Below are 25788 nucleotides of genomic sequence, written 5' to 3'. Positions count from 1 at the left end.
AGCCCAGGTATCAGCTACTTTTTCCTGGCAAGTCGGAGCGAGATTTGAAAAATCAAACAATGGTTGCTTTCCTCTGATTAAAGCCGAAGAGGTCGTTTAAGTCGCTGGGCTTTTGAATTGGCCCCACATAATACAAGCTTGTGAAACAAAAAAAAATAATTTGCTACAATTTGTGACAAAGGTTATTTAAACAAAGAATTGTTTTTCATAATGTAATAATTTATGGAAGTTAATTTGATTCTAGGAGAGCTGACCTATGGATATGGAATGAAAAAAGATTGAAAGTCTGAATTGTTAACACTGGTGTAACTCTGGAGATTGAAAAACTTTGGTGCTCGTATCGCTGTTGTCGGTGCAGGTTGCGCCCCCAAGCATCTCTACTCCAAGGCAAAGGATTGTCGCCTGATGTCGTTTTGAGACAACTCATCGTTCTGTTTTAAAAGTCAAATTAATAGCTGTGGTTTTTACTTCCCAAACATCTCGGAGACGTCCATAGTCACTGCTAGACTTTATTTAAAAGAAATCATCCTAACTTTGATTGTGTTAAATTTTCATCGTATTATGACATAGATATTGTCAATATTTAAGACCGAACCTAAGATTCTTATAAGCATATGCTTGCTGGTCGTTTTGATTTCCACATGTATGATACTCCCAAGTCTTATTTACCTACCGCCTCGGAATGGATCTGGCCCCCTGGCATGCTGTAATCAGGGACAATGCAACGCTTGATTTAATGCTGATCAAAACTGTCATATCTATTCATTCGAGCTGACATATTTTTAATTGCGGTGAATTTTTTACAAAAATCCAAACCTGTATGCAGTTGTGACGGAAAACATTAATATAGGGTCTGTAAGCCCCAGTGTAAATAAACTCATTTAAGCTAGCGTTTCAGTTGCACATCAGTGCATTGAGACTGGAGATAGTTAAAGATGACCAAAATATCTCCTCAGAATAAATTTAGCAACAGTCACAAGGCTGTTGGACAAATTTGTTGTTGGTGTTTTTCAAGGAAACGCCGAAGAGAAAGAAAAAATGTGGGGGAGGTTTTCGAAGCAAAAGCCATCAAGGAAGTAATTTCTTGCAGATATTCTTGGACAAATTGAAGATTGGAAAGCTTTTGTACAATGTTGTTTTGGCTTTTCAAGATATCGGTGAGTGGTATGCGGATGCAGCAGAGTAAAAGGAACCTTTCCTGTTGTTTATAAGCAATAGAGCCACAGTTTTGCTGTTGTTGGAAATGTTCTTTAATTGTGGTTGTTTATTTTAATGCACTTTTCCCGACACTTCTTAGTTTTTTAATCAGCTTTTGCTTCATTTTAAACAAAAGTACGATGTCTGTGGCAAACATCTGGTTCTTGCTACTAGCCGTGTTCTGCTCTGTCAGTTATGGAATGTTATTTGAAACTTCTGAAAGAAATTGTACATTCGGAAAATGGAGCAAATGCCCTGTCGACTTTGTGAACGCTGTCCGAACACGGATGCCAACTCCTAATAACACAGAAATCTGCATTCCACGTAAGTTTGACTAAGATGTGCTTCCAAAATCACCTAAAACGATAATCGCATTGAAATCTTTTGTGTAAAAGGTTTTTTCATTTGCCGAAGGCAGGAACTTTGCGCTAAAATATGAGAAAATGTTTGCAATTTCGTCAAAACAAAACACTCAAAATTTCTTACACGGATGTGCTGTTTCGATAAATAACAATTTAACTGAAAGCTGCAGACAGTTTTGACCTATAAGGTCTCATCAGTGCAGCTGGTGACTGCAGAACTATAACAGGTACAAAAATTACCACTTTGTGTTACCTATTGGTCAACGTTGATCCGTTAGGTACCAAACGAAGGTATCACAGGTGGAAACAATGTGCACTGTTTGCAGCTCTAAATGAATATTATGGCTGCTTTTTTAATTGTGATTTATTTAATTGTGATGGTGTTTATATTTTACTTCCGCATTTATGGAGATATGTTGGTTCAGTTTTAATGTTATTCTCGCCTGTGTGAAATAATAAGAAACGTGTCAACTTCAACTAACGTGTCTTGCTCCATTCTCTGCCTAGGTTCTGTCTGAGTTGTGAACAGAAGATAGAGTGATTAAAACCAAAAATACATTTTCCAGAGACCCAGAAATGTTCAACGGCTTCCATCCTGGCAAATACGTTTGTGGATAATCTTCTTCAACCGGTTCCTGCATCCCAACAATCACAGGGAGCAGTGAAAGTTGTCCCCGTGCTGCCTCCTGTTACAAATAGACGAGGTTCCAGTTCTTTTGGTTGGTCTTCTGGTCGCAGGCGTCGTCGCCGTCGTGTTGTTGGTCGCGTACAGACATCAGCTACCACAACAACCACGACCCCGGTGTCTACCGTCCAGTCCCCCTGTGTTGACATACGTGACCCGCAAACGAATCAACTGTTGTTGGGAAACTGCAACACTCAGCAACAAAGGGGGTCGAATCCCAGAAACAAACGTTCTGCAGAAGATATTGAGGTGACCTGAAGGAGACGTAGACGCAAAATACTCCCAGTATATTTAAAGTAACCTGCTCTTCTGGCACAAATAAACGTATATTTTTCTTCACCGACGTTTCGCCAAACTAAGTACTCCCTTATTTCTTCGCAATGGGTAGTCGGCATTTGTCATTAATTTTAAATATTTCGCGGACTTACTCTTCCTTGAACATTTTTATCGTATAACTGTTTGGCCCGACTGTCAATTTAACCAATGTAGTTTTAAATTTTCAGTAATTTTGATTATTTGCATAGACGCCGCCAAGTGAATCGGAGACAAGTCCTCCAAATCCTCAGAGGAGCCGGGATCTTCTCATCATGATGGATGAGAGCGGGAGTGTGGGACCTCAGAGATTCGAAAAAGTGAAAAGGATCTCAGCAGCCATCGTTAAACGTGAGTAAAACAAATATATTTCAGGATGGGTCAAGTGCTGCGTGTTCACGATTCCACGCTTGTTTACACGCCATTAGTGATGTTCCCAGTTCCAAATTATCCGGCCCGGCCGGATCCGGATAGTTGTCAATCAAATCCGGCCGGATAATTTGGATCCGGCAGTTTGTTAACGCCGATTCGTTTATCATGGCAAAAATGTTTGATTGCCAAACAAAATGCTATGTTAAGGTTAGCCTGTCATGAGTGGAACAAATAAACGTGGGCATTTATTAATATGGCATAACACGTCACGAAAAACTTTCATAACAAATAACAGAAAAATCTTACGTCGGCGAGTATAACAGACTGGGTCCCAAAAACGAGTAATTTGCGAAATGTTTGTCCGCTTTTAGGACAAAAATGCTTTCCCAACTATCCGGAAAAATTAAGTGTATTATCCGGCCGGGTCCGGGTATTGAAAATTGGTCAATATCCGGCCGGGTCCGGGTACCCGGATCCGGTGCAACACATCACTACACGCCATTGTCAGCATGTCATTGTCAGCATGCCTCTGTCAGCATGCCATTGTCAGCATGTCATTGTCAGCATGCCAGCAGAACCTTGCTAATGTGCCGCATATCGAAACCATGTTGTATTTCCTTGTTGTTTTGCTGACAAGACTTCTACTTCCCACAGTTCTTTGTGACAACATCCGGGTGCATCAGGACAAGACCCGCGTATCTGTGATGTCATTCGACGCAAAGAATCACTTCCATATTCCCCTAAATCGATACTTCGACACCGTGGAAGATCTCACTTCCTTTATTTCAAATATAAGGTATGCATTTTTATATATTGAGCTGCAGACAGATCCACTGTTTTGACATGATAGGTTCTATCAGAGCAGCTTTGATCTTGCTAACTAAATAACCAAGTAAGACTTTGCGACTATACAGCCGTCAATCACTTGGCACAAAAACATTATTGCTTGAATTTTTGTGTTGCAGGTATGACTATTTCTCAGCAGGATTTACTTGTCTTAACAACGCCCTCCGCTATGCAATGAACGAAGCTCTTTCTTACCCCAACGGCGGTAGAAGGGGTCAAGCGGACGTGGAACAAGATATTATACTTATTTCAGACGGGTGAGAACTTGCAGAAAACCTGATTCCAGAAAATAAGGAAAAAGGGTCTTAAACTTTCAAATTGCTTTTATACATTTTCGTTTGACTGTCAGGTAGCCAGAGGTTTTCATTGTGCGGTGAATGATACAAACTTGTTTGAACCAAATACTCTTTTTTGATTCTGAATCTTACTGCTTTACAAAAATAAATTCTAGCTGCTTAAAATCACGGATTTACGCTAGGTTTTGTTTTAGATGCGCCAACTGTGTTGATGCTTCAACCCGTCTCAGAACTCTACAGGAAACTTCCAACTACCTGATAAACAGGGGTATTAACGTTTATGTGATCGGGGTCGGCCTGAGCGCATCTTGCAAAGAAAATCTTAAGGTATGTGAAACGCTGGGTTTGTCACAGAAAAGATTTCGTTGAATTGGAAAAAAAGCATTGTTACCAAAAAAGTTTCAGTGCTTTTCTATTGCATTTATAAACACTTGAGTAAGAAGTATAAAACAATGCTTTCGAAAAGCAAGGCACTTAAATAAGGTAATTTTTATGCTTGTAGTCTTATGTACCAGCCATGACACTAAAATAATAAAGTAATTCTTAACCTTCACCTTTATAATCCAAAACAGGTATTCGCACTCTTGGTATAGATGCAGTGTATTATATAACCTAAGCTAAATAATCAGCCTCTCCGTACCCAAGGAATAGATTCCCCTGAAAGTGCGGGAATCCCTGCAAAAGAATCCCTACTTAGGCTTAAGAAAGAACGACCAGTTAGGTCTAAGTTTGACAAACAAAAGTTGAAATTTATTCGCAGATCCTGGCGCAGGGAGGGAGGTGTTTTCATTATTTTTACGTCGATCGTTGGGATTATGACGTTGACAATTTCATCAAAGACCTGGAAAATCCGCCAGGGGGCATATGTTTTGCCGAGTGGGGACATTCACAACAGAGCTGTACTCTCTAACAAGAAGAGAATTAACATATTATTCAAGAACAAAGCCATACTTTTCATTTTGACCGATATTTTTAATGCAATAAAAGCGAATGTTTTTTTACATAATGACTTATATTCCTACTGATACACACAGTAATCACGTTGATCACGAATATGACAAACTACACAAAATTTGTGTTGCTTTTTATAATGAGTTTAAACATGGTGCTTATTTTTCGTTTGTTTGAGCAGATTTAATCCAACCTATTGTGAATATGTCAAGTAGCATTAAATACATTTTAACGTGTTTGTAAAATTTGGCGATCACATTCACACCCAATAAAAGCAAACAGTGTTTATGCGTAAAATTGTCCGACAAGGTTTCTCCATCAGCGAATGAAGACGAACAGTCGTACACAGATTTCGTAATAAAAGAAATCGTTATATTTCTGAAAGATTATAAAAATGACAAGAAACCATATTTTATTCGTGTTTCACCAGGCGAAGAAAAACATAGAAATCATACGTTGGAACGAAAGGCACACATTCACATTCTCATTTCAGGGGAATGCCCGGTGCAAAATTGGTTGTACCTTAAACTGGAATGACGTCATTATGCCTGTTTGTTTGGTGTTTTGCTACGTGGCAAAGTTTAAGCTTAGTAAAAACCAGATATAGAACACGAACAAACGTTGACTTGGGAATTGTTCTCACTTGGTTTCGAGTTTGGTTAAAACACGGAAAGTATTTGAAGGTTTCGGCCTCGGGGGCCACAGAATCAGCGGAGAAATTCAAACTTTGCGACAAATCACAAGAAATATTGTCACATGACTCGAGGCTCACTTTAAGTGCAAAACGCCGTTGCAAAAGACTGGAATTAAAAAGTTCGATTTGGAACAATGCAATAAAACGTCGCGGTTTGCGTGTTGAATATATTACGTGTGTAGAGCAACGTATTTAACCGATATGAGCAAGGGAGCTAACAAGAAATACATCAACGGTTTGGAAAGATGGAATGGTATCGTAATCACACTGTTAAATGAGTCACGCAAAAACGGATCGCCGAACTTTCTGCAGCTTGAAACGTTGTTTTGTCCTTGTTTAAATCTGTGGTTAGGCCAAGTAGAATTATGTTGTTTGCCAACTTTATCGTTGCAGACCGAAGTCTTATGCGTGTGTTACATACAGCAATGTTTAATTGTTTGAAGTGTATTTGCAAGTCGCGCTACTACCGATAACAAGATGCTGTACTTTGTGGGTTTGTTGTTCGTTTCATTTAGTTTACTGGAAGTAACATGTCATAACTCTACGGAAACTCAAACCTGCCGCATTCCAACAGTTTGCAACAATCCTTACTCTACTGAATGGAGGGAGGTTGATCTTCAAGAGATAAAAGGAGACAGAGGATTGCCAGGAGTGAAGGTAAGTACATAGTTTTAGTTATTTTGAAAAGTTATAAATTCAATGAAAAAAAGCACTTGGTTACAACACGCGTTGCACCTTATTCTTGTTTTTACACAAAACCTCCTGAATAACTTTCTTGTATAACCTGAAATCTTTATGAAGTTTACTAACATTGTTTTATTTTTAAGGGACAAGTTGGATCCAAAGGAGCAAACGGGGCCACAGGGCCAATGGTGAGTTGAAGTTTAAATATGTTGCAATGATTGTCATTGGCCATGACATTTGTCTAACCTTCAACAAATTGTAACGATTATTAAAGGAAATGTAGTGTTGTGATATTTTCAATATATTCTGTTGGCACTATGTTTATTTCTTTGAAATAATTACCTTTATAACGCATACCCTGATTTTGACGGTAAAGATCGTCCAACAACACAACGCCAATTACCAGGTAGCAAAAGTAAGTTGTAATGGGAATATATGCACCTTTAACAAGCATTTAAAAAATTACAAAAGATGCACATTTATGGTTTGGCAAAGATATTTAAATGCCAAACTGCTTTCCAGTCCATTGATTAATCTTTTTGACAAACTGCAAATTTTAATTGAATCGTTGTCAAACCAGTACGAGGCAAATCAACATTCATGACAAACTTTCTGGAACTGAAAACCGTGGTCTTGTACTTTGTGGTTTATTCTGAAGTTGCGTCGAGTAGGATTATGTTGTTTTGCAGCTTTTGTTGATGTAAGCGAGTAAAATATTTTGGAATAAAATATAACCTCACAAAACAGAAAACGCCAAGATGTGCTAATTTTAATAAAAAATGCGCCACAAACAATTCATTTTGTAAAAACCAACCGAAATAATGGTTATCCTAAAAATTAGGAATGACCCACCCGCTGGCCCCGTTGACCCGTTCGTGGCTACGCCAATGAGTTTATGTAACAACAACACACACTTTGCCAGTGCATGATGGCTTTACCAGAGTTAAGGAATGTATCACAGAAACATTTAAACATTTTCAAATCGTTTCAAAACGAGCAACGCGAAAAGTTTGAAAGTTTTCGAAGTGAACAAACATTGTTTTATTGTCCAGGGACCAACGGGACCCAAAGGAGCGAACGGTGCCATAGGGCCAATGGTGAGTTCGAACTTAAAACGGTTTTGTTTCAATCTTTTGATAATTGAGAAACAAACTGTTATATTTCTAGGTTAGTATTTCTGTTTTTGTCTTCAAAAGACAGATATGTTGATAATCATCGGCAGTATAAACTGATTCTACCTTACATCATGACATTTTCCATATATAACTTGTTTGTTCATAGATTCATGTTTAATTGTTTATTCTGCAGGGACAAAAGGGAAATGTTGGTGACACTGGTTAAAAAAATTCATCGTTATCAAGACATTCCTATTGCCAATATTTAAGACCTAACCTAATCCTAAGCATAAGCGTGCCGGCGGTTTTGATTTGCACATATATGAGACTCCAAAGACTTATTTACCTACCGGCTCGGAATGGATATGGCCCCCTGGTATGCTGTAATCTGGGACAATGCAACGCTTGATTTAATGCTGATCAAAACTGTCATATGGATTCAATCTTAACTGGCGTACTTTTAATTGCTGTGAATTTTCGCAAAAATCCAAACCTGCATGCAGTTGTGACGGAAAACATAAACATTAATGTAGGGTTTGTAAGCCTATGCAACAGTACAAGTAAACTCATTTAAGCTAGCATTGCAGTTGCACATCAGTGCATTGAGACTGGAGATAGTTAAAAATGACCAAAATATCTCCTCAGAATAAATTTAGCAACAGTCACAAGGGTTTTGGCCAAGTTTGTTGCTGGTGTTTTTCAAGGAAACGCCGAAGAGAAAGCAAAAAAGGGGGAGGTTTGCAAAGCAAAAGCCAGTAATTTCTTGCAAAGCAAAAGGAAGTAATTTCTTGCAGATATTCTTGGACAAACTCCATTGAAATTGAGCTAAAAGCTTGGAAAGCTTTTGTACAATGTTGTTTTGGCTTTTCAAGATATCGGTGAGTGGTATGCGGATGCAGCAGAGTAAAAGGAACCTTTCCTGTTGTTTCTACGCAATAGAGCCATAGTTTTGCTGTTGTAGGAAATGTTCTTTAATTGTGGTTGTTTATTTTAATGCACTTTTACCGACACTTCTTACTTTTTTAATCAGCTTTTGCTTCATTTTAAACAAAAGTACGATGTCTGTGGCAAACACCTGGTTCTTGCTACTAGCCGTGTTCTGCTCTGTCAGTTATGGAATGTTATTTGAAACTTTTAAAAGAAATTGTACATTCGGAAAATGGAGCAAATGCCCTGTCGACTTTGTGAACGCTGTCCGAACTCGGATGCCAACTCCTAATAACACAGAAATCTGCATTCCACGTAAGTTTGACTAAGATGCGGTTCCAAAATCACCTAAAACGATAATCACACTGGAACCTTTCATTGGTTCAATAAATAAGGATTTAACTAAAAGCTGCAGACATTTCGACCTATAGGGTCTCATCAGTGCAGCTGCTGGTGACTGTAGAACAAACAGGCACAGAAATTATCACTTCGTTGCCCCTTTGGTCAACGTTGATCCGTTAGGTACCAAACGAAGGTATCACAGGTGGAAACAAAGTGCACTGTTTGCAGCTCTGAATGAATATTATGGCTGCTTTTTTAATTGTGATTTATTTAATTGTGATGGTGTTTATTTTACTTCCGCATTTGTGGAGAGATATTGGTTCAGTTTTAATGTTATTCTCGCTTGTGTGATATAATTAGAAACGTGTCAACTTCAACTAACGTGTCTTGCTCCATTCTGTGCCTAGATTCTGTCTGAGTTGTGAACACAAGATAGAGTGATTAAAACCAAAAATACATTTTCCAGAGACCCAGAAATGTTCAACGGCTTCCATCCTGGCAAATACGTTTGTGGATAATCTTCTTCAACCGGTTCCTGCATCCCAACAATCACAGGGAGCAGTGAAAGTTGTCCCCTTGCTGCCTCCTGTTACAAAGAGAAGAGGTTCCAGTTATTTTGGTTGGTCTTCTGGTCGCAGGCGTATTCGCCGTCGTTTTGTTGGTCGCGTACAAACATCAGCTACCACAACAACCACGATTCCGGTGTCTACAGTCCAGTCCCCCTGTGTTGAAATACGTGACCCGAAAACGAATCAACTGTTGTTGGGAAACTGCAACACTCAGCAACAAAGGGGGTCGAATCCCAGAAACAAACGTTCTGCAGAAGATATTGAGGTGACCTGAAGGAGATTTAGACGCAAAATACTCCCAGTATATTTAAAGTAACCTGCTCTTCTGGCACAAATAAACGTATATTTTTCTTCACCGTCGTTGCGCCAAACTAAGTACTCCCTTACTCTTGCCATTATGTAGTCAGCATTTGTCATTGATTTTAAATATTTCGCGTTCTTACTCTTCCATGGACAGTTTCATCGCATAACTGTTTGGCCCGACTGTCAATTTAACCAGTGTAGTTTTAAACTATCAGTCAAATAATTTTGATTATTTACATAGACGCCGCCAAGGGAATCGGAGACAAGTCCTCCAAATCCTCAGAGGAGCCGGGATCTTCTCATCATGATGGATGAGAGCGGGAGTGTGGGACCACAGAGATTCGAAAAAGTGAAAAGGATCTCAGCAGCCATCGTTAAACGTGAGTAAAACAAAAACATTTCAGGATGGGTCAAGTGCTGCGTCGTCACTACAAGGAAGTAGCCGATTCCAAGCTTGTTTACACGCCATTGTCAGCATGTCATTGTCAGCATGCCACTGTCAGCATGCCAACAGAACCTTGGTAATGTGCCACACATATCGAAACCATGTTGTATTTCCTTGTTGTTTTGCTGACAAGACTTCTCCTTCCCACAGTTCTTTGTGACAACATCCGGGTGCATCAGGACAAGACTCGTGTGGCTGTGATGTCATTCGACGCAAACAATCACTTCCATATTCCCCTAAATCGATACTTCGACACCGTGGAAGATCTCACTTCCTTTATTTCAAATATAAGGTATGCATTTTTATATATTGAGCTGCAGACAGATCCACTGTTTTGACATAATAGGTCCCATCAGTGCAGCTTTGATCTTGCTAACTAAATAACCAAGTAAGACTTTGCGACTATACAGCCGTCGATCACCAGGCAAAAAAACATTATTGCTTGAATTTTTGTGTTGCAGGTATGACTATTTCTCAGCAGGAAGTACTTGTCTTAACAACGCCCTCCGCTATGCAATGAACGAAGCTCTTTCTTACCCCAACGGCGGTAGAAGGGGTCAAGCGGACGTGGAACAAGATATTATACTTATTTCGGACGGGTGAGAAAGCAGAAAACCTGATTCCAGAAAATAAGGAAAAAAGGGCCTTAAACTTTCAAATTGCTATTATACATTTTCGTTTGATTGTCAGGTAGCCAGAAGTTTTTATTGTATGGGGAATGATACAAACTTGTTTGAACCAAATACTCTTTTTTGATTCTGAATCTTACTGCTTTACAAAAATAAATTCTAGCTGCTTAAAATCACGGATTTACGCTAGGTTTTGTTTCAGATGCGCCAACTGTGTTGATGCTTCAACCCGTCTCAGAACTCTACAGGAAACTTCCAACTACCTGATAAACAGGGGTATTAACGTTTATGTGATCGGGGTCGGCCTGAGCGCATCTTGCAAAGAAAATCTTAAGGTATGTGAAACGCTGCGTTTGTCACAGAAACGTTTTCGGTGAATTGAAAAAAAACATTGTTACCAAAGAAATTTCAGTGTTTTTCAATTGTATTTATAAACACTTGAGTAAGAAGTATAAAACCATGCTTTCGAATAGCAAGGCACTTAAATAAGGTAATTTTTATGCTTGTAGTCTTATGTGCCAGCCATGACACTAAAATAATAAAGTAATTCTTAACCTTCACCTTTATAATCCAAAACAGGTTTTCGCACTCTTGGTATAGATACAGTGTATTATATAACCTAAGCTAAATACTCAGCCTCTCCGTACCCAAGGAATAGATTCCCCTGAAAGTGCGGGAATCCTTGTAAAAGAATCCCTACTTAGGCTTAAGAAAGAACGACCAGTTAGGTCTAAGTTTGACAAACAAAAGTTGAAATTTATTCGCAGATCCTGGCGCAGGGAGGGAGGTGTTTTCATTATTTTTACGTCGATCGTTGGGATTATGACGTTGGAAATTTCATTAAAGACCTGGAAAATCCGCCAGGGGGCATATGTTTTGCCGAGTGGGGACATTCACAACAGAGCTGTACTCTCTAACAAGAAGAGAATTAACATATTATTCAAGAACAAAGCCATACTTTTCATTTTGACCGATAATTTTAATGGAATAAAAGCGTATGGTTTTTTACATAATGACTTATATTCCTACTGATACACACAGTAATCACGTTGATCACGAATATGACAAACGACACAAATTTGTGTTGCTTTTTATAATGAGTTTAAACATGTTGCTTATTTTTCGTTTGTTTGAGCAGATTTAATCCAACCTATTGTGAATATGTCAAGTAGCATTAAATACATTTTAAGGTGTTTGTAAAATTTGGCGATCACATTCACACCCAATAAAAGCAAACAGTGTTTATGCGTAAAATTGTCCGACAAGGTTTCTCCGTCAGCTGATGATGACGAACAGTCGTAAACAGATTTCGTACGAAGAGAAATCGTTTTATTTCTGAAAGATTATCACCAACTATTATCATTTTTTTTTGTAAGCAAAGAGATTTTATTGGTCGAAACAGCGCCCATCTGTCCGCAGCTCAGAGTTAAATTTTTTGTACCTGGTGGCAATCAGTTTGTAATGACAAGAAAGCATATTTTATTCATGTTTCACCAGGCGAAGAAAAACATAGAAATCATACGTTGGAACGAAAGGCACACATTCACATTCTCATTTCAGGGGAATGCCCGGTGCAAAATTGGTCGTACCTTAAACTGGAATGACGTCATTATGCCTGTTTGTTTGGTGTTTTGCTACGTGGCAAAGTTTAAGCGTAGTAAAAACCAGATATAGAACACGAACAAACGTTGACTTGGGAATTGTTCTCACTTGGTTTCGAGTTTTGTTAAAACACGGAAAGTATTTGAAGGTTTAGGCCTCGCTGGCCACAAAATCACCGGAGAAATTCAAACTTTGCGACAAATCACAAGAAATATTGTCACATGACTCGAGGCTCACTTTAAGTGCAAAACGCCGTTGCAAAAGACTGGAATTAAAAAGTTCGAGTTGGAACAAAGCAATAAAACGTCGCGGTTTGCGTGTTGAATATATTACGTGTGTAGAGCAACGTATTTAACCGATATGAGCAAGGGAGTTAACAAGAAATACATCAACGGCTTGGAAAGATGGAATGGTATCGTAATCACACTGCTTCATGTAAAAACCATCCGACATAAAATTTTCCGCTACATTTTTAACCTGTTTTATGAATCGACATTTTTTTCTGCACAGGTGAATTGATTTGAGTTTGATTTAAAAGAATTACCCTTAATGTATGACGGTTATTGGTTAATTCAATGTTAGTTGTTTATATCGACTTCAACCGCTGAAATGGGCCGGAATATTGGCTGCAACCTGCTGTTACAATATATGGCATGTAGCGTCACCAAGCGGCTTTACTTCTTCTCCAAGTGTTGCCGCCAGGTGACGTTACGAGACGACGCAGCGGCGTTTGTCATTGTGGTCTGATTTATCGGGCGGATCAAGAATTGTATGAATGGCTTCGTCAAAAACCTCCTTAATTCCATCCATCGTCACTGCTGAGCATTCCTTGTAACACGCTGCCCCCATTTTTGCCGCTCGTTTTTGTCCCATTTCTTTGGTGATGGGTTTTTGTTTCTTCTTGTGGAGTTCTTGAATTTGACGAGGGTTATCTCGGAGGTCGAGCTGAGTTCCAACCTGCGAAGAAAAGTAGGTTGATAATTTCGAAACAAAAGAAAATGAATTGTTTGGGACAAAATGTCTTAAATTGAAGTCAGCTACATTATTAAAGTTACTGAAAAATCGATTTCGCCTGCATACACATCATCAGTTTCCGAATGTACTTTCAAACAGTGGCTTTTGGACATTTAGAGCTTGCGTGGAAAACCCTTCTATCGCAAACCGGTTGTTAAACATGGCAACCGTGCTTACATTAGTTCCATATTTTTCTGATAGAAACTTTTTCTTGAACATTTTGAATGTCACCACTGATTTTAGGCAAATTGCGCTGTTTCAAGACCTTACAATAACAAACGCACCAGGTTTAATAACAAGCAGCAAATACTGCACTTAAACAAGAGCAAAAACGCTACCTGTTTCGTTTCTAGCATATATCCAAAGTCTAACCAGTTTGTTTGGAAACGTACAAACTGAATTTCCCACTGGAATTTCCTCACGTACACGGAAACACGTGTCATCTTCTAACTCTTGGCCCATCGTGTATCAATGCCAAACCACACCCTTATCAATGGCTGCATTGTATGTCTGGCCTTATACCGCTCATACCTAGCCATAAGCGTCAAAACCCATAATGAAGATTGAACATTTACAAGCCGATGCCAAGCACGTATTTGGTGTTTGCGAACCCGCATGCGATTGACATTGACGGGGGGTTTAGTCCAATAATTGACGATTTTAAATTTGGTTTCATGAAACGTGACCTGGGGTCGCCCTTGTTTCTATGTCATTGTAGGCGTTGTCATGAGCGTCACGCGCGACTATTTGTGTGCTTTACAGCTTCGAATATTCAGCAATGACCGCCCTGATATAAAAGCAAGCTTGGACCCTCGGGTACAAGCAGGGTTGTCGCACGGGCCATGGCGGAAACACAAGGCTTTTCATGTCACTGAACCGACTGATATCACTTCAAAGCAAAGAATTTTCACAAGTGCTACATGTACAGCCAGCGGTGAATAAAATGATGAATAACTGGTTAAGTTAAAACCCCTTGCAGTAAAAATAGCCCGCCCTCTCCTAAAATACACGTAAGGTGATGACGCACCAGGAAATAATATTAGATTGCACCACAACTAGCAGTAAGTGCGGCGGCATTTCAATTAAAAAGGTCGAAACAGGGTGAATTAAACGTGATCAGAGTAGTGCTAAATATAGACTGATGGCTTCGCAAAGCACGTTACCATAACTGCAACTCGGCAGAGGTTCGATTAAATGATGTCAGAACATAATTTAACTACGTACGACTTTTGGGTAAATACATTTAGCAGAGTGTACTATGCTTAATTCAGCATTTTTGGTTGAGCAAGATTTAAAAAATTACAATGCTGGTCAAGGTATGGCACAAAATTGCAACAAGGGGAGGATTTTTGTGTGCGACCATTTAACTGCACTGATTACATTTTTTGATCAATCGATTGAAATAAATCGTTACCGATTTTGCGAAATCCGTTTTAACGGCGTCAAATGTAACAAGCCGACATTATCACTTCCTTCAAGTACCTGAGAGCATTTCATCTGCAGCGAGGTAATATGGTGGTTTAAATCCTACCACTCCCAGTTTTTATTTCATTAGGTTTTATTAAATGGTAAACTAACCGCTAGACTCTTTGCCTTATATAAGAAGTATTGTACACACTTGAAATTACAATTAAGTGAGGGTAAATCAAACTTTTCAACTCACTGGTCAGAAATTATTAGAGTGCCTCATATACAATTCTTTATTGGTCCATATAAGAACAATTCTGACATTGAGTTTTATTTCAATTTATGCGCTAACATACCTATAATAATTGTGTATAAGCTGCAGACAGATGGCCACTGTTTCGACCTAAAAGGTCTCATCAGTGCAGCTGGTGTGACTATAAGACGACTTTGCTGACCAAACGGCCAAGCAAAGACTTCCACTTTGTGATTACTATACAATCACCGTCATCCGTTGGGCACCAAACTAGGTGCAACCTTACGGAGAAAACAAGGTGGAAACACCATGGCCAAGCAAAGCTCAACCAATAGTGTCGTCAGGCCCCGTGTCACAATAATCATATGATAAGCAATGTGGAGCCTATAAATGAATTGTGTATAAGCTGCAGACAGATTGCCACTGTTTCGACCTAAAAGGTCTCATCAAACCTTTTAGGTCGACCTTTTAGGTCGAAACAGTGGCCATCTGTCTGCAGCGTATACACAATTCATATTATTGGCTCCACATTGCATACCTATATTAATTCACATTTGAAAGTTACAATTGAACTGCAAAAAAGTAGAAATTATTTGTATAAAACTACAGAGCAACACTAATTTATGCGAATCCTGGCAGGCCGGATTAAAAGACCCAGTGGGTCAGATTTGGCCCGCGGGCCGCAGTTTGTGTTTGCAGACTATCACACTCAACAATAGAATATTTTGAACATTCACCAAAATTCTGTGCATTTTACTCAGAACCTTATCAGACTCAGTCAGCGATCAACATTATTATCAACCTTACCAGTAGGAAGGGAACGTTGGCGGCGTGCTCTCTTAGTTCCGGAATCCACGTTTCTTTGATGTTTGTGAACGAGGAAGGGACGACGACCGAGTAACACACAAGGAAGATGTCTGCCTTGTTGTATGAGAGAGGTCGAAGTCGATCGTAGTCTTCCTGACCCGCTGTGTCGATCAGTTCAAGAAGATAAGGAGTCCCTCCCACGTTAATATTCGCTGTGAGTTAATGAGCAACGATAATTATGGTGTTGAGAGATCAAACAATTGGTTATATTGCGATAAAATACAAAATGTTCCGTCAACGTACGTTTCAATAAAAGGATATTTGCGTGTGATCGGTACTGACTAGAACAGTGTTTTCCAAACTATTTTGTTCCCAGAAACCTGCAAGGTTATTTAAGCTTACAAGTAATTCTCAAAGCTTCAAGGAAACAGGAACTTTTTTTATCAAAATTTTAAAAAATGTTATCTTTAGCATCGTTTTCTTTTTGATCCCCAAACCCCTAACGCACATGTTCAGCATATATTTTGAATGAAGATAGTTGCCTTCATATTTTTTGTGGAACTCTAGGGTTATGCCGAACGCATTTTGGTAGGACGGCGGGCTACAATGACATATGATGAGGAGCAGTTTAACTATTGACACTCCAGTAATTGGTCTACTAACAAATCTTTTGGTAGAGGAAAAGTTTATTACATTTCGTTTCAGATATTTGTTTCGGTTTAAACCTTATCAGTGTTGCAAAAAAACTGTGTGAAAATGTAGTAAATACATGGTGTATTGGATTGAGCCTGAAAAAAGAAGATGCCCGAATGTTACATGCAACCAGCAGTTACTTCGCTTGTAGATAAAACGTCAAACACGGTTGTTACACTACTACTTGTGAAAAGGAGGACACTCATGTAGTTGACAAAAACATCATTAAAAATTAATGTCTTTCTTTAACACTTCACATCATTACGTCACTGGTAATTTCCCAAAGGATTTCGCTTGCATTACTTTAAATGGTTGGGAACCCGCTAAGTGAAACCATTCAATAAATTTACCCATTTTTGTGCGTCCATTATTTTGGAAGCTAACCAGTCTATGGCCATTTTATATTCTTCGCGGGAAAAAACAAACTAATGGCGTAAATCTACACGGGATTAACTTACCAGCATATTGATCCAGGATGGTGGGCACGTATTCATCGGGGAAATCCCCTTTGCTGTAACTGATGAGCATGCTCGTTTTTCCAACAGCTCCGTCACCGACCACGACACACCGGAGGAGGCTTGCCATGGCAACGGGATCCTGAGGGGAAGAAGGAGGAGATAAAGAGGAGGAGTTAGGGTCCGCCTCCGTCGCAATTCTGACGTGCTTCGGTTGCCTAGCGACGGTTGAGTATCTTGCACCAACCGACCAGCAACATACGATCCCGCGGGTTTATGGAAACCAAATTCGGAGCCAGATTGTCATTGCACGCGCTACTGCATTGTGACGTCAACAGTGGGTTTTCGCTTATGTGACGTAATATGGCTGCAACAAAATAGACGCGGGGGTGTTTTGTTAGACGTCTTATCTTATAATGAGAAGGATTGGAAACAACAGACGCTCCATATTTAGTCGGCAAGTCGACACTTTAAACAAAGACCTTTTTACCAGACGTAAAGCAAGAGGTTTCGACACCTTTACATTAAAGCGAAATTATCAAATATAACTGCTTGCGACTTGTTTAGTCTAAACAAGCACAGATGCACTTTTTCCAACCAAATTTGTCACGGCAGAAGCTAGCAACACTCCAGAATCTAGTAACAGCAAAACCGATATCGCTATCCTTGTCCAATAACTGTGGCCATGAAGTTTTACGACTCCCAAGCCTTCAACACGGCTCAAGCATAAACTTGCATTAGAAGTAACCTCTTTATAAGCAAAATTTGTGCCTGCTAGTTAAAAACTAGTCCAGTGCTACAGCTGCACTGATGAAACCTTATATAGGTCGAAACTACTGTCATTGGCTGTCAATGCATGACCTGCAGTTATCACAGGTAACAAACTGCACACCCAAGAAAGTTGCACAACAACGTTTAGTTTGTGCCAGTTTCTACCTTGTCTGTACTGAATATACATGCGTGTCATACAACTTACACATTGTTTCGTGTTGCTCACACTCATTAACGGCGAGCATAAATCCGCATCATCAAACACTTTCACGGTTTTGGTTTCCCCGCGATTAATTTTCAGTGTTGTCATCAAATTCAAAACAATAGACGCGGATTACGTTTGGCTACCTGTTACTTTCCTGCAGATGAATTTCGCAAAAGTATGCAGGGAGTGGTGACCAAAGTACTAAAATATTGACCCTAAAGGATAATTGACCGTTGCATTGCTTTGGGTGCTGACTAATGTCTTGCCTAATAAGGGTGTGTTCAGAATATAAAGTGGATAAGGTCCAATGTTCTCGTTAAAAGCTAACAATCAATTATTCAGTTTTCAAAATCGCTCGCTTAACGAACCGCAACCATGCATAATTTCGCTTCTTAAATTCAAGCTTTTGTTAAGTAACTCAGCCAACACAAGCTTTTACTTAAATCAAAATACACACTGAGGATGTCTTAGTGAAACATGTTTGCCTTCGAAAGAAACCTTACTGATTTAAGCCTTGCAACTATGGTACGAACAGTCAACTGTACTGAGTAATAAATGATATTTTTAGATTTTAACCTATACCGACATTATAGTTAGGTAAGTAACGGTTTAAAAATAACTGTGACCAAACCATTCATATTAATCATACATACAGAAGATAGTTTAAAAGGAGATGCAAAATACGAACAGCTAAAAGTAGGCAAAATTTATTTTGTTGAACTGGCAAATATTGACATTCAGTTAGCCACGTAAATATATGGAAAGAACTGGACCTGACCAAAATCATTCATACCAGTTAGCAAGCTTCAATTTAATCAGAAGATAACTCACAAACAGATGTATTGGTATAGCATCGTTCAGACAGACCTTGTTTTATCTTACATGCAAACAACGACAACACAACACCTCCCGACAGTTCATCACTCAACCTTCCACACTTCCTTCTCACACGTTTACTCACAAACTCCCCCTCTCCTATATCTTAATTCGAAAAACACTTCGTCATGAACGTGACGTAGTACCTGCACGCTAAAACCATAAAATCGTGGCGAAGTGGCGACCTTGAAAAGGTGAAAAGGTGGAAACGTGGAGATTATTTTCTCTGAAATTCACGTTTTTTCATTGCTATAATTTTTCAAACACGAGCAACATGCTAAAAATCGTTTGCTCGTAAAATTATCTGCGACTTTTCTTTAGGTGCCATTTACACTTGCAACATATGTCCACACGACCATTGCAACACATGTACTATTCACCCTGTCAGTATTAACCCAATTTGGTACAAGTTAATTCATTTCAAATGTGCAAAAAAGCCATAATATTGGCGAGCTGTAGACAGGGTGTGTACACGCACTGTTAATTCATTTATTCTCCTAAATTTAAGCTCATACTGATCAAATTCATTTTCCACTGATTCAAACACAGTTTTCGCTTTCTTGGGCTGGTGTCGATAGTTAAAACGAACAACTGACTTTCCACATTTCGGATACCAAGATTTCCGTTCGTATGATACACACGGTTTTACCGAACGCACTTACTTCCGTGCTCTGCAACTCATACAATCTTGTCATACAAATGTCACAAGTAGTGGAACCTGGCTGGTTTAGGAATGTGAAACACAACTCACAGCCCTCAGGTCTACTGACAAAGTTCATATTTTATTTAAAGATGTAAAATTGAGCCAAAACGTAGAGAAATTTGTTGAAGTTATCCCCGGAAATCGTTACGTTTTCTGGTAAAAGCTGATCTTGTGTTCAGAAAACGCAGCTTTGTTTATAAACCGTAGCCTGAGGGCAGCAAGGTTCGAACACGATGATAAAGCAGTATTAACTATCAGCATTTCTCCACTGATTTCCACACAAGCAACTCGTGTCTTTCGTCAACAACGGGATAATCTCACATTTCGCCTTTACAACTGCTGACTTTAACACAGATACAACAATCCTGTGATGGACTGTGGAGTTCTATCACGACAGACGAACACATTACAACAACTTAACAACCCATCACGGTTATGAAAACGCTTCTTATCGCTACCAATACTCCTAATAGATATCAACACACAACCAAAAGTTAACAGCTGAGACTGTATCGCCAGTAGAGCAGCGTGACTGCTGGCCGCAGTAGCAGCAGCAACAGGCACCAACAATGAGCGCGCAGGCGGAAATGACGTAATCGCGCCTGCGAGGAAGCTGCTTCAAACATGCTGTGACGTCATTGCGCCGCTGCCATGGCTACCAGCATGTACCTCAACCAAACTCTATCTGTAGTAAATGCAACTGTTTTGTGATTTCCTTCGTAAACTTTTGCTTTTGTTTGCATGCAGTTCGGTGCGGCCTGATAAACTTCAATTTGCCCTTGGCAATAGTAAATATCTTGTTCAGTCTTGTTTGGAAATGTCGCTACGCTGAACAACGGATTTAGAGAATGTACACAACGAACTGAACAAAAACACCTGCTGTCTTACACCTGCCGCAGTCGGCAGCATGACAAAGGTTTGATTCGACGCCGCAAGCCCAAGACCATACGCATGATTTTAATTCCACGCCTTAGAGAAAAGACACGCGCACGCAGGCATTCAATTAGGATTTGCGCATTGAGATTATTGGCAAAGCGAATTTTCGAGTGCGCGTATCGATCCGTCTGTTTTGGTCTCGTTGGTTTTTGCCTTGTTGAATAATACATGGCTTCAACCCCTCGTTTGAAACTGGATTAGACGAAGGTACAGCATATGCCACTCGCCCGATTAAACGCTGTTTTCCTATCTACCTTTTATCAGATCACATCATTCACTTACCATATCTCATACAAGGCAAATTATATGCAAAAGGCTACACACCGTGGGGTTTTCTTACAGCAGCCATATTTTAAATGTTTCTTTTAAATTATTCTACATGGATTTAACTCCATGAAACAATTTCCATGTCGAATATTTTTGTTTACTTTTTGTGAATTTTGAATACGAGTTAAAACTTTTTGTAAATTTAAGAGTTAAAACAACATTGCATTTGTTCGTGCGCGGTAACAACGTTCCAAATTACAAAAATTAAATGAATGCAGTTCAGTTAATTAAACGCCTCTTGCCCCTGCATGCGGATACTCGTGGATCTCACCGTTGCCACAAGAAAACTTTATACAACCACCCTGGATTAACTCCCATCCAACCTACCCTAACTCACACTCTGCACTGCACAAAGTAGTGGTGTTAACAGTTCCCGATTACTAGTTTTGAAAGAACGAAGTTCAGCTGCATTTTGTGGGTGGAAAACTGTTTTTGTCATTCTGACACTGTCCGTTTACGTTATGTGTGATTTGAAATTATGTTCAACAGTTTTAACTGCCAACTCAATCTTAGCTATTCTATTTGAACAAGTACAGAAACTGACGATGCCGTTTAGGCCAAATTAACATTTCTGTGATACTTCATGACATAATATCGCAGTGATGCTGATCGTCTGCCACTCTTTGCAAGTAATTTTGGATCAATCTTATCTAGAGTTGTTTTCCTCCAAATTTGCGTGAGTTTATAAACTGTCTGTAGTTTCCGCTTGTCGTTGAGATTAAAAAATTACGTCACCGAATTGTCATGAATAATTTAACAACGACGACGACCAATGTTGGCTGGTTGTAGGGAATGTTTTATTCTTACAACATTGTCCCTTTGCTGGGACTGGAAAACCCGATTGTTTGTGTGGTTTATTAAGTATGTTTTTACCGAAATATCACAATAAGTTTATGTCAATTTTGCGCAAACAGACAATTTTATTCTGGGCGAAATGAATCACACGCAAATGATGGTGACACTATGACATTACCTGCCAATATCTATCGAATTTTGTCGATCAATGAAGCGTGAAGATACGTCCATTTTTCATTGTAGGCTTATTCCTATAGTCTTACATATAAAGGACTTATCCATACTGTATTAAGTAGTTTATGCACGAGCAACATGAGCATACAGAACTCATAATTGTAACTCAAAAATATATAAAAATCCCATCAGCCGTATATCCCAATCATAAATAATAAACAAACAAACATGATACATTTTTAAGGACAATAAAACTTGAGACCGATTTAAACTAAGAATGTTGTTTGAATTTAAATTCTTCACGACTTATACCATTCTGTAGGACTATCGCAAGGTGTCGCGTTTGAGCTGTGTAAAACTGACTGCAGCGACAAACGGTCGGGTCATTGGCGGGAGAAGGGCAACATTGAACAAAGCGTCCAACCCATATTCCAAGCAGTAAACCTCATCGAAGTTCGTGTCCATGAGTTAACTTGTGTTCGATTTCCGTTGCAGTTGAAATATAAAAATTTACACGGAAAGTTTAAAACACCACGAAAAATGACGCACGACCGACAACGGAGAAAAATGTGCCACGGATTCAAACTCTACTGCATGCGAACTTAACCTGGATACGTTTTTCAATATATTCAGTAGAATGACATTCTAAAGGTCCACAGTTGAAAAATGATTGGATCTCATTTTTAAACAAAGCGATATTTAATAAAAGAATAATATGCAAACATAAAGTAAAACATATACATTCAAAAGAAATTCCATTTGAAATGTAAGTTAACATATTGAAAAATTTTAAATTCTCAACGTTCCACTGTACGTCAAGCTTGTTTTAATGGTTTAAATTAACCGCCAAACTTAAAAGGTTATCTGGTGAAAAGCCACTTCAAAATGTAAACATTGCATGGAAGAAAAAACACGAATTGTTTGAAACTGTCTGAGTGAAACACAAACGATCGGAATTGGAAACGAAACAGGTTTTGTTGACATGTAATTGTGCTTTCCCTTTATTTCTTTAGGGCTACTCTTGAAATACTATTTACCAGTGCACTTATAAGAACACAAAACTCTCCCGCATAAAGGCAAGCACTTGAGAGAGGGCCTATTGCCACCTTCCTCAGTCTCACCCGCCCTCCATCCTAGCTCAAAGTCCTCACAGAAATCGTATCGTGTTAATTCGGTGTGTTTGCAAAAGCCGATAAGAACGAGGTGGTGTTATTTACTCTTTGCCGGGGTCGGAATAAGAATTGGATATTTCGCAAACGCCGATGCCGTGCCGCGTCAAATTATCGAGCAAACTCCCAACGATAAGGGTTGTTTACTCTCACACCGACCGATGTCGCGTCTCGGTGTATTAACATAAGCGCGTTGTACGAACCGGGGTGAGAATACGTTGACGGGCGCCGGTTAAACAATGACAAATTGCTGTCAGTTTATTTGCTTGCTTCGGAGCCCAGCGTTTGACGCGGAGATAAATTGCGCGAGGCCGTGTTGTTCATTCCGTCTGCGGCACGACCTTATCGTCACGAAAAGCCCCCTCCGCCGCCACATACATACAATGTAACGCCCCCTCTGGGAAATCGCAACAACACAGCTTTTCACCACACAACTGCGTCGGTTAAGTTTAAAATTTATTTACAGATTTTAAAAACCGAAAAAAAATTGCGCATGACTGGGCGTGACGTCACTGCCATCAGCGTTCATGCGTATTAACTATTATTGTGTCATAGTTAGATTTTAACGTGAATCCAAATATGTTTGTCTGCACCTGTTGTAAAAATATTAAAAATCAAACAGTATCTGCTTTTGGGCGATAATAGTTTGGTTTGTTCAATTAACTCCATTTTGTGAGCGCAAGGTTACTTTCTGAATGACTTTGTTAAAATTTCAATATTTTTTTGGCAACTGTTGCAAACAATTTAACAACCTGTGCTACGTCATATCAACAATTTCCTTCGGTGGAATTCCAAATTTCGAAGTTATGTTATCACTGCTGGAGTCTCACCATCGAGGTGGATCGGTATTACGGGTGAAGTGTGTGTTTTGCCGAGAGATAAGAGAACTGGAGTGGATTGTTAAAATACTCGAAAACTCGAGTGATGATGAGTTTAAACTCGTGTTGTGGCTTGTTTAGTGAAGGACTTAATACGAAAGGAATAATCGAATCAAAATGGCGAAACACGCTGCTTCTCCCCCTACCCCCAGAGTGCTGTGGTCACCCTGATGTTGTCTCTATCGTCGATAACCAAATGGTCACACTTGCGTTTGAAATCATTTCATGTGGGTTTTTTGAGAAAACTTCTAACTCTACCCCATTGTACTTTACAATGAGTTTAAGACATTGATTTTACGTCAAGCTCTAAGTATTCGTACTTTAACCGAATATTCATTTTACAATCATGCAAAGCTGTGTGGATTTGCGCAAAAGTCCAAAAATTTGTTCTCGAAACTTTAAAACACTATTGTTTCAATAAACTTTGTAACCGATATCACCGCACATCCCGTTTACAAATCATCGTGATAGATGAAGCATCTCCACTAAGAAAACCAACAAGCAGGTAAGTAAACACAACAAAGCATTTCAACGCTCGTTTAAGGGACGTTTTTGACAGAAATTAAATTTGACTTGTCACTGCGTCCACGTCAAGTTGATTCCTGAGCACGGAGGAGGCGCAGTTTTTTTGACAAAGTTATCCCGTAACATATTTGCTTGACAAACAAGTCTCGTTTTACTTGCCACATACAGAGAGGACGTGATCTTCGCATACATTCCCTGGATTATACGTCAACCGTTGCTACGCGACAAACTGGCCTGTACTGAGCAGCCCATAGAGAGCAAGGTTCGAATTTTGTTTACATACGTTACCATGGAATGGAAAACAATATACATTTAAAGTTATCTTAACATCAAAGTAGCTCATTGAAGTAACTTGTTGGTCGCGGGCGTTAACACTTTATTGTAAAAAACTGCCAGTCAAATTGACAAACGAAACATGCAAATTTATTGATTTTACCAATTCTTTAGTTTGTACAGGAAGACTTCGTGCAATCGTCCGTTGCGAACAAACGCGCGCGATTTCAACACAATACCCTTCTAACCCCAGCCCCACGTTCGCAAACCCACATCGGTGTTAAATGACGGAGCTCAAGAAACTTCGCACCTGGCCACAGAGTCACGTGACCAGGTGACCTGTCAATCACCCGACTTGGGTCCGTTGAATGCTTGGGGTTAGGGTGGCGCGTACGGGAGCCACGCTACGTTAAGTGTGACGCGTGGGTCCCCGGTCTGTGGGTGTCACATTTCACCCATTGGCACCCCTAATGGCGTGACACCCTAACGAGCCCTGCTGTCACATGCCTCAAACAGGCTGTAAACACACGTAAGTCGGGGCAGCTCAGTTTGCGACGGGAAAATTGACAAGGATTCATTCTAGATGTCTGCTTGCATGTGAAAAGACATATCCGCTTCTCGTTATAGGTTGACTGTAGTTTCGTAATTGTTGTAATAATACATACTACTTGTTGACACCCTACGGATATACTATCATGGTTGTTGTTCAAGAAAACAAAACACTTATTTATCAATTTCTTTTAGAACTTAAGGTTAAAGTTTGGACAACAAAATATTTCTTCCATCATAATTTTGAGCCTGTGAACGACTATAAAGAAATGAAACACTCCCCTGAAATTCATGAAATTTCATAAATTAACTCACAACGTTTAATTAAACCTCATGTAGACAGTCACAAACGTTACGTAAAAATCACTACGGATTGTGTGATTCCCCGCAGTACTTAAGCCTCACAAAAGGTGGCAAGTGCTTTGTGATGGTTTGGGAGTGCACCTGTTTACATACGGAGGTGTGAAACTCTATAAGCTGCCCATTCACACAACGACACGAACTCTCCATTCACAAGAATTAGAAGCGGATTTTGAAGGAAGTCGGGAGATTGCTCAAGAAATAATCTTATTTCTTCGGGCAAGAGGGGGGAATAATATGACTTTACCCAACCCAATGCCAAGGGTTTACAGTAAAGTTACCTTTAA

General features: G+C 39.5%; 3 protein-coding genes across 4 annotated transcripts; 2 read left to right on the top strand and 1 right to left on the bottom strand.

Annotated features, from left to right (window-relative positions):
* Nucleotides 1-1301: 1301 nt before the first annotated feature.
* LOC145911582 (uncharacterized) lies at nt 1302-11960 on the top strand. 2 transcript variants are annotated; one of them, XR_014403249.1, is made up of 8 exons: nt 1302-1521; nt 2126-2493; nt 2769-2907; nt 3583-3724; nt 3894-4031; nt 4265-4397; nt 4831-5103; nt 11771-11960. XR_014403249.1 is itself a non-coding variant. In XM_082998977.1 (7 exons), exons 1-7 carry the CDS (start codon nt 1338-1340, stop codon nt 4978-4980), a joined length of 1254 nt encoding a protein of 417 aa, XP_082855103.1. In that variant the 5' UTR covers nt 1302-1337; the 3' UTR covers nt 4981-5301. The 2 variants fall into 2 exon arrangements, 1 of the variants encoding a protein (XP_082855103.1); XM_082998977.1 differs by lacking the exon at nt 11771-11960 and having other exon boundaries at nt 4831-5301.
* Nucleotides 8634-11779, top strand: LOC145911583 (collagen alpha-5(VI) chain-like). The gene is made up of 7 exons (XM_082998978.1): nt 8634-8756; nt 9250-9617; nt 9897-10035; nt 10251-10392; nt 10562-10699; nt 10932-11064; nt 11497-11779. Exons 1-7 carry the CDS (start codon nt 8720-8722, stop codon nt 11644-11646), a joined length of 1107 nt encoding a protein of 368 aa, XP_082855104.1. The 5' UTR covers nt 8634-8719; the 3' UTR covers nt 11647-11779.
* Nucleotides 11961-12191: 231 nt separating the features above from the next.
* LOC145910444 (cell division control protein 42 homolog) lies at nt 12192-17323 on the bottom strand. The gene is made up of 3 exons (XM_082997571.1): nt 16964-17323; nt 15813-16024; nt 12192-13288 (listed from the first exon to the last, which is right to left on the bottom strand). The coding sequence occupies exons 1-3, from the start codon at nt 17088-17090 to the stop codon at nt 13040-13042; spliced, it is 588 nt and encodes a 195-aa protein (XP_082853697.1). The 5' UTR covers nt 17091-17323; the 3' UTR covers nt 12192-13039.
* Nucleotides 17324-25788: the final 8465 nt, after the last annotated feature.

Source organism: Ascidia mentula, chromosome 8, assembly GCF_947561715.1.
Source record: "Ascidia mentula chromosome 8, kaAscMent1.1, whole genome shotgun sequence".
NCBI lineage: Eukaryota > Metazoa > Chordata > Ascidiacea > Phlebobranchia > Ascidiidae > Ascidia > Ascidia mentula.
Note: the sequence above shows the minus strand (reverse complement) of the source record. Positions and strands in the feature narration are given on the sequence as shown.

Excerpts from the sequence above, each read along its gene's own strand:
- LOC145910444 (XM_082997571.1), bottom strand. The coding sequence starts at position 17,090 with ATGGCAAGCCTCCTCCGGTGTGTCGTGGTCGGTGACGGAGCTGTTGGA. Across the intron at positions 16,025-16,963 it reads CATCCTGGATCAATATGCTG|CGAATATTAACGTGGGAGGG; the intron begins GTAAGTTAATCC and ends ATTAACTCACAG. Across the intron at positions 13,289-15,812 it reads CCAACGTTCCCTTCCTACTG|GTTGGAACTCAGCTCGACCT; the intron begins GTAAGGTTGATA and ends TTTTCTTCGCAG.
- LOC145911583 (XM_082998978.1), top strand. The coding sequence starts at position 8,720 with ATGCCAACTCCTAATAACACAGAAATCTGCATTCCAC. Across the intron at positions 9,618-9,896 it reads GTTCTGCAGAAGATATTGAG|ACGCCGCCAAGGGAATCGGA; the intron begins GTGACCTGAAGG and ends TTATTTACATAG. Across the intron at positions 10,393-10,561 it reads TCCTTTATTTCAAATATAAG|GTATGACTATTTCTCAGCAG; the intron begins GTATGCATTTTT and ends TTTGTGTTGCAG.
- LOC145911582 (XM_082998977.1), top strand. The coding sequence starts at position 1,338 with ATGTCTGTGGCAAACATCTGGTTCTTGCTACTAGCCGTGTTCTGCTCT. Across the intron at positions 2,908-3,582 it reads CTCAGCAGCCATCGTTAAAC|TTCTTTGTGACAACATCCGG; the intron begins GTGAGTAAAACA and ends TACTTCCCACAG. Across the intron at positions 4,032-4,264 it reads ATTATACTTATTTCAGACGG|ATGCGCCAACTGTGTTGATG; the intron begins GTGAGAACTTGC and ends GTTTTGTTTTAG.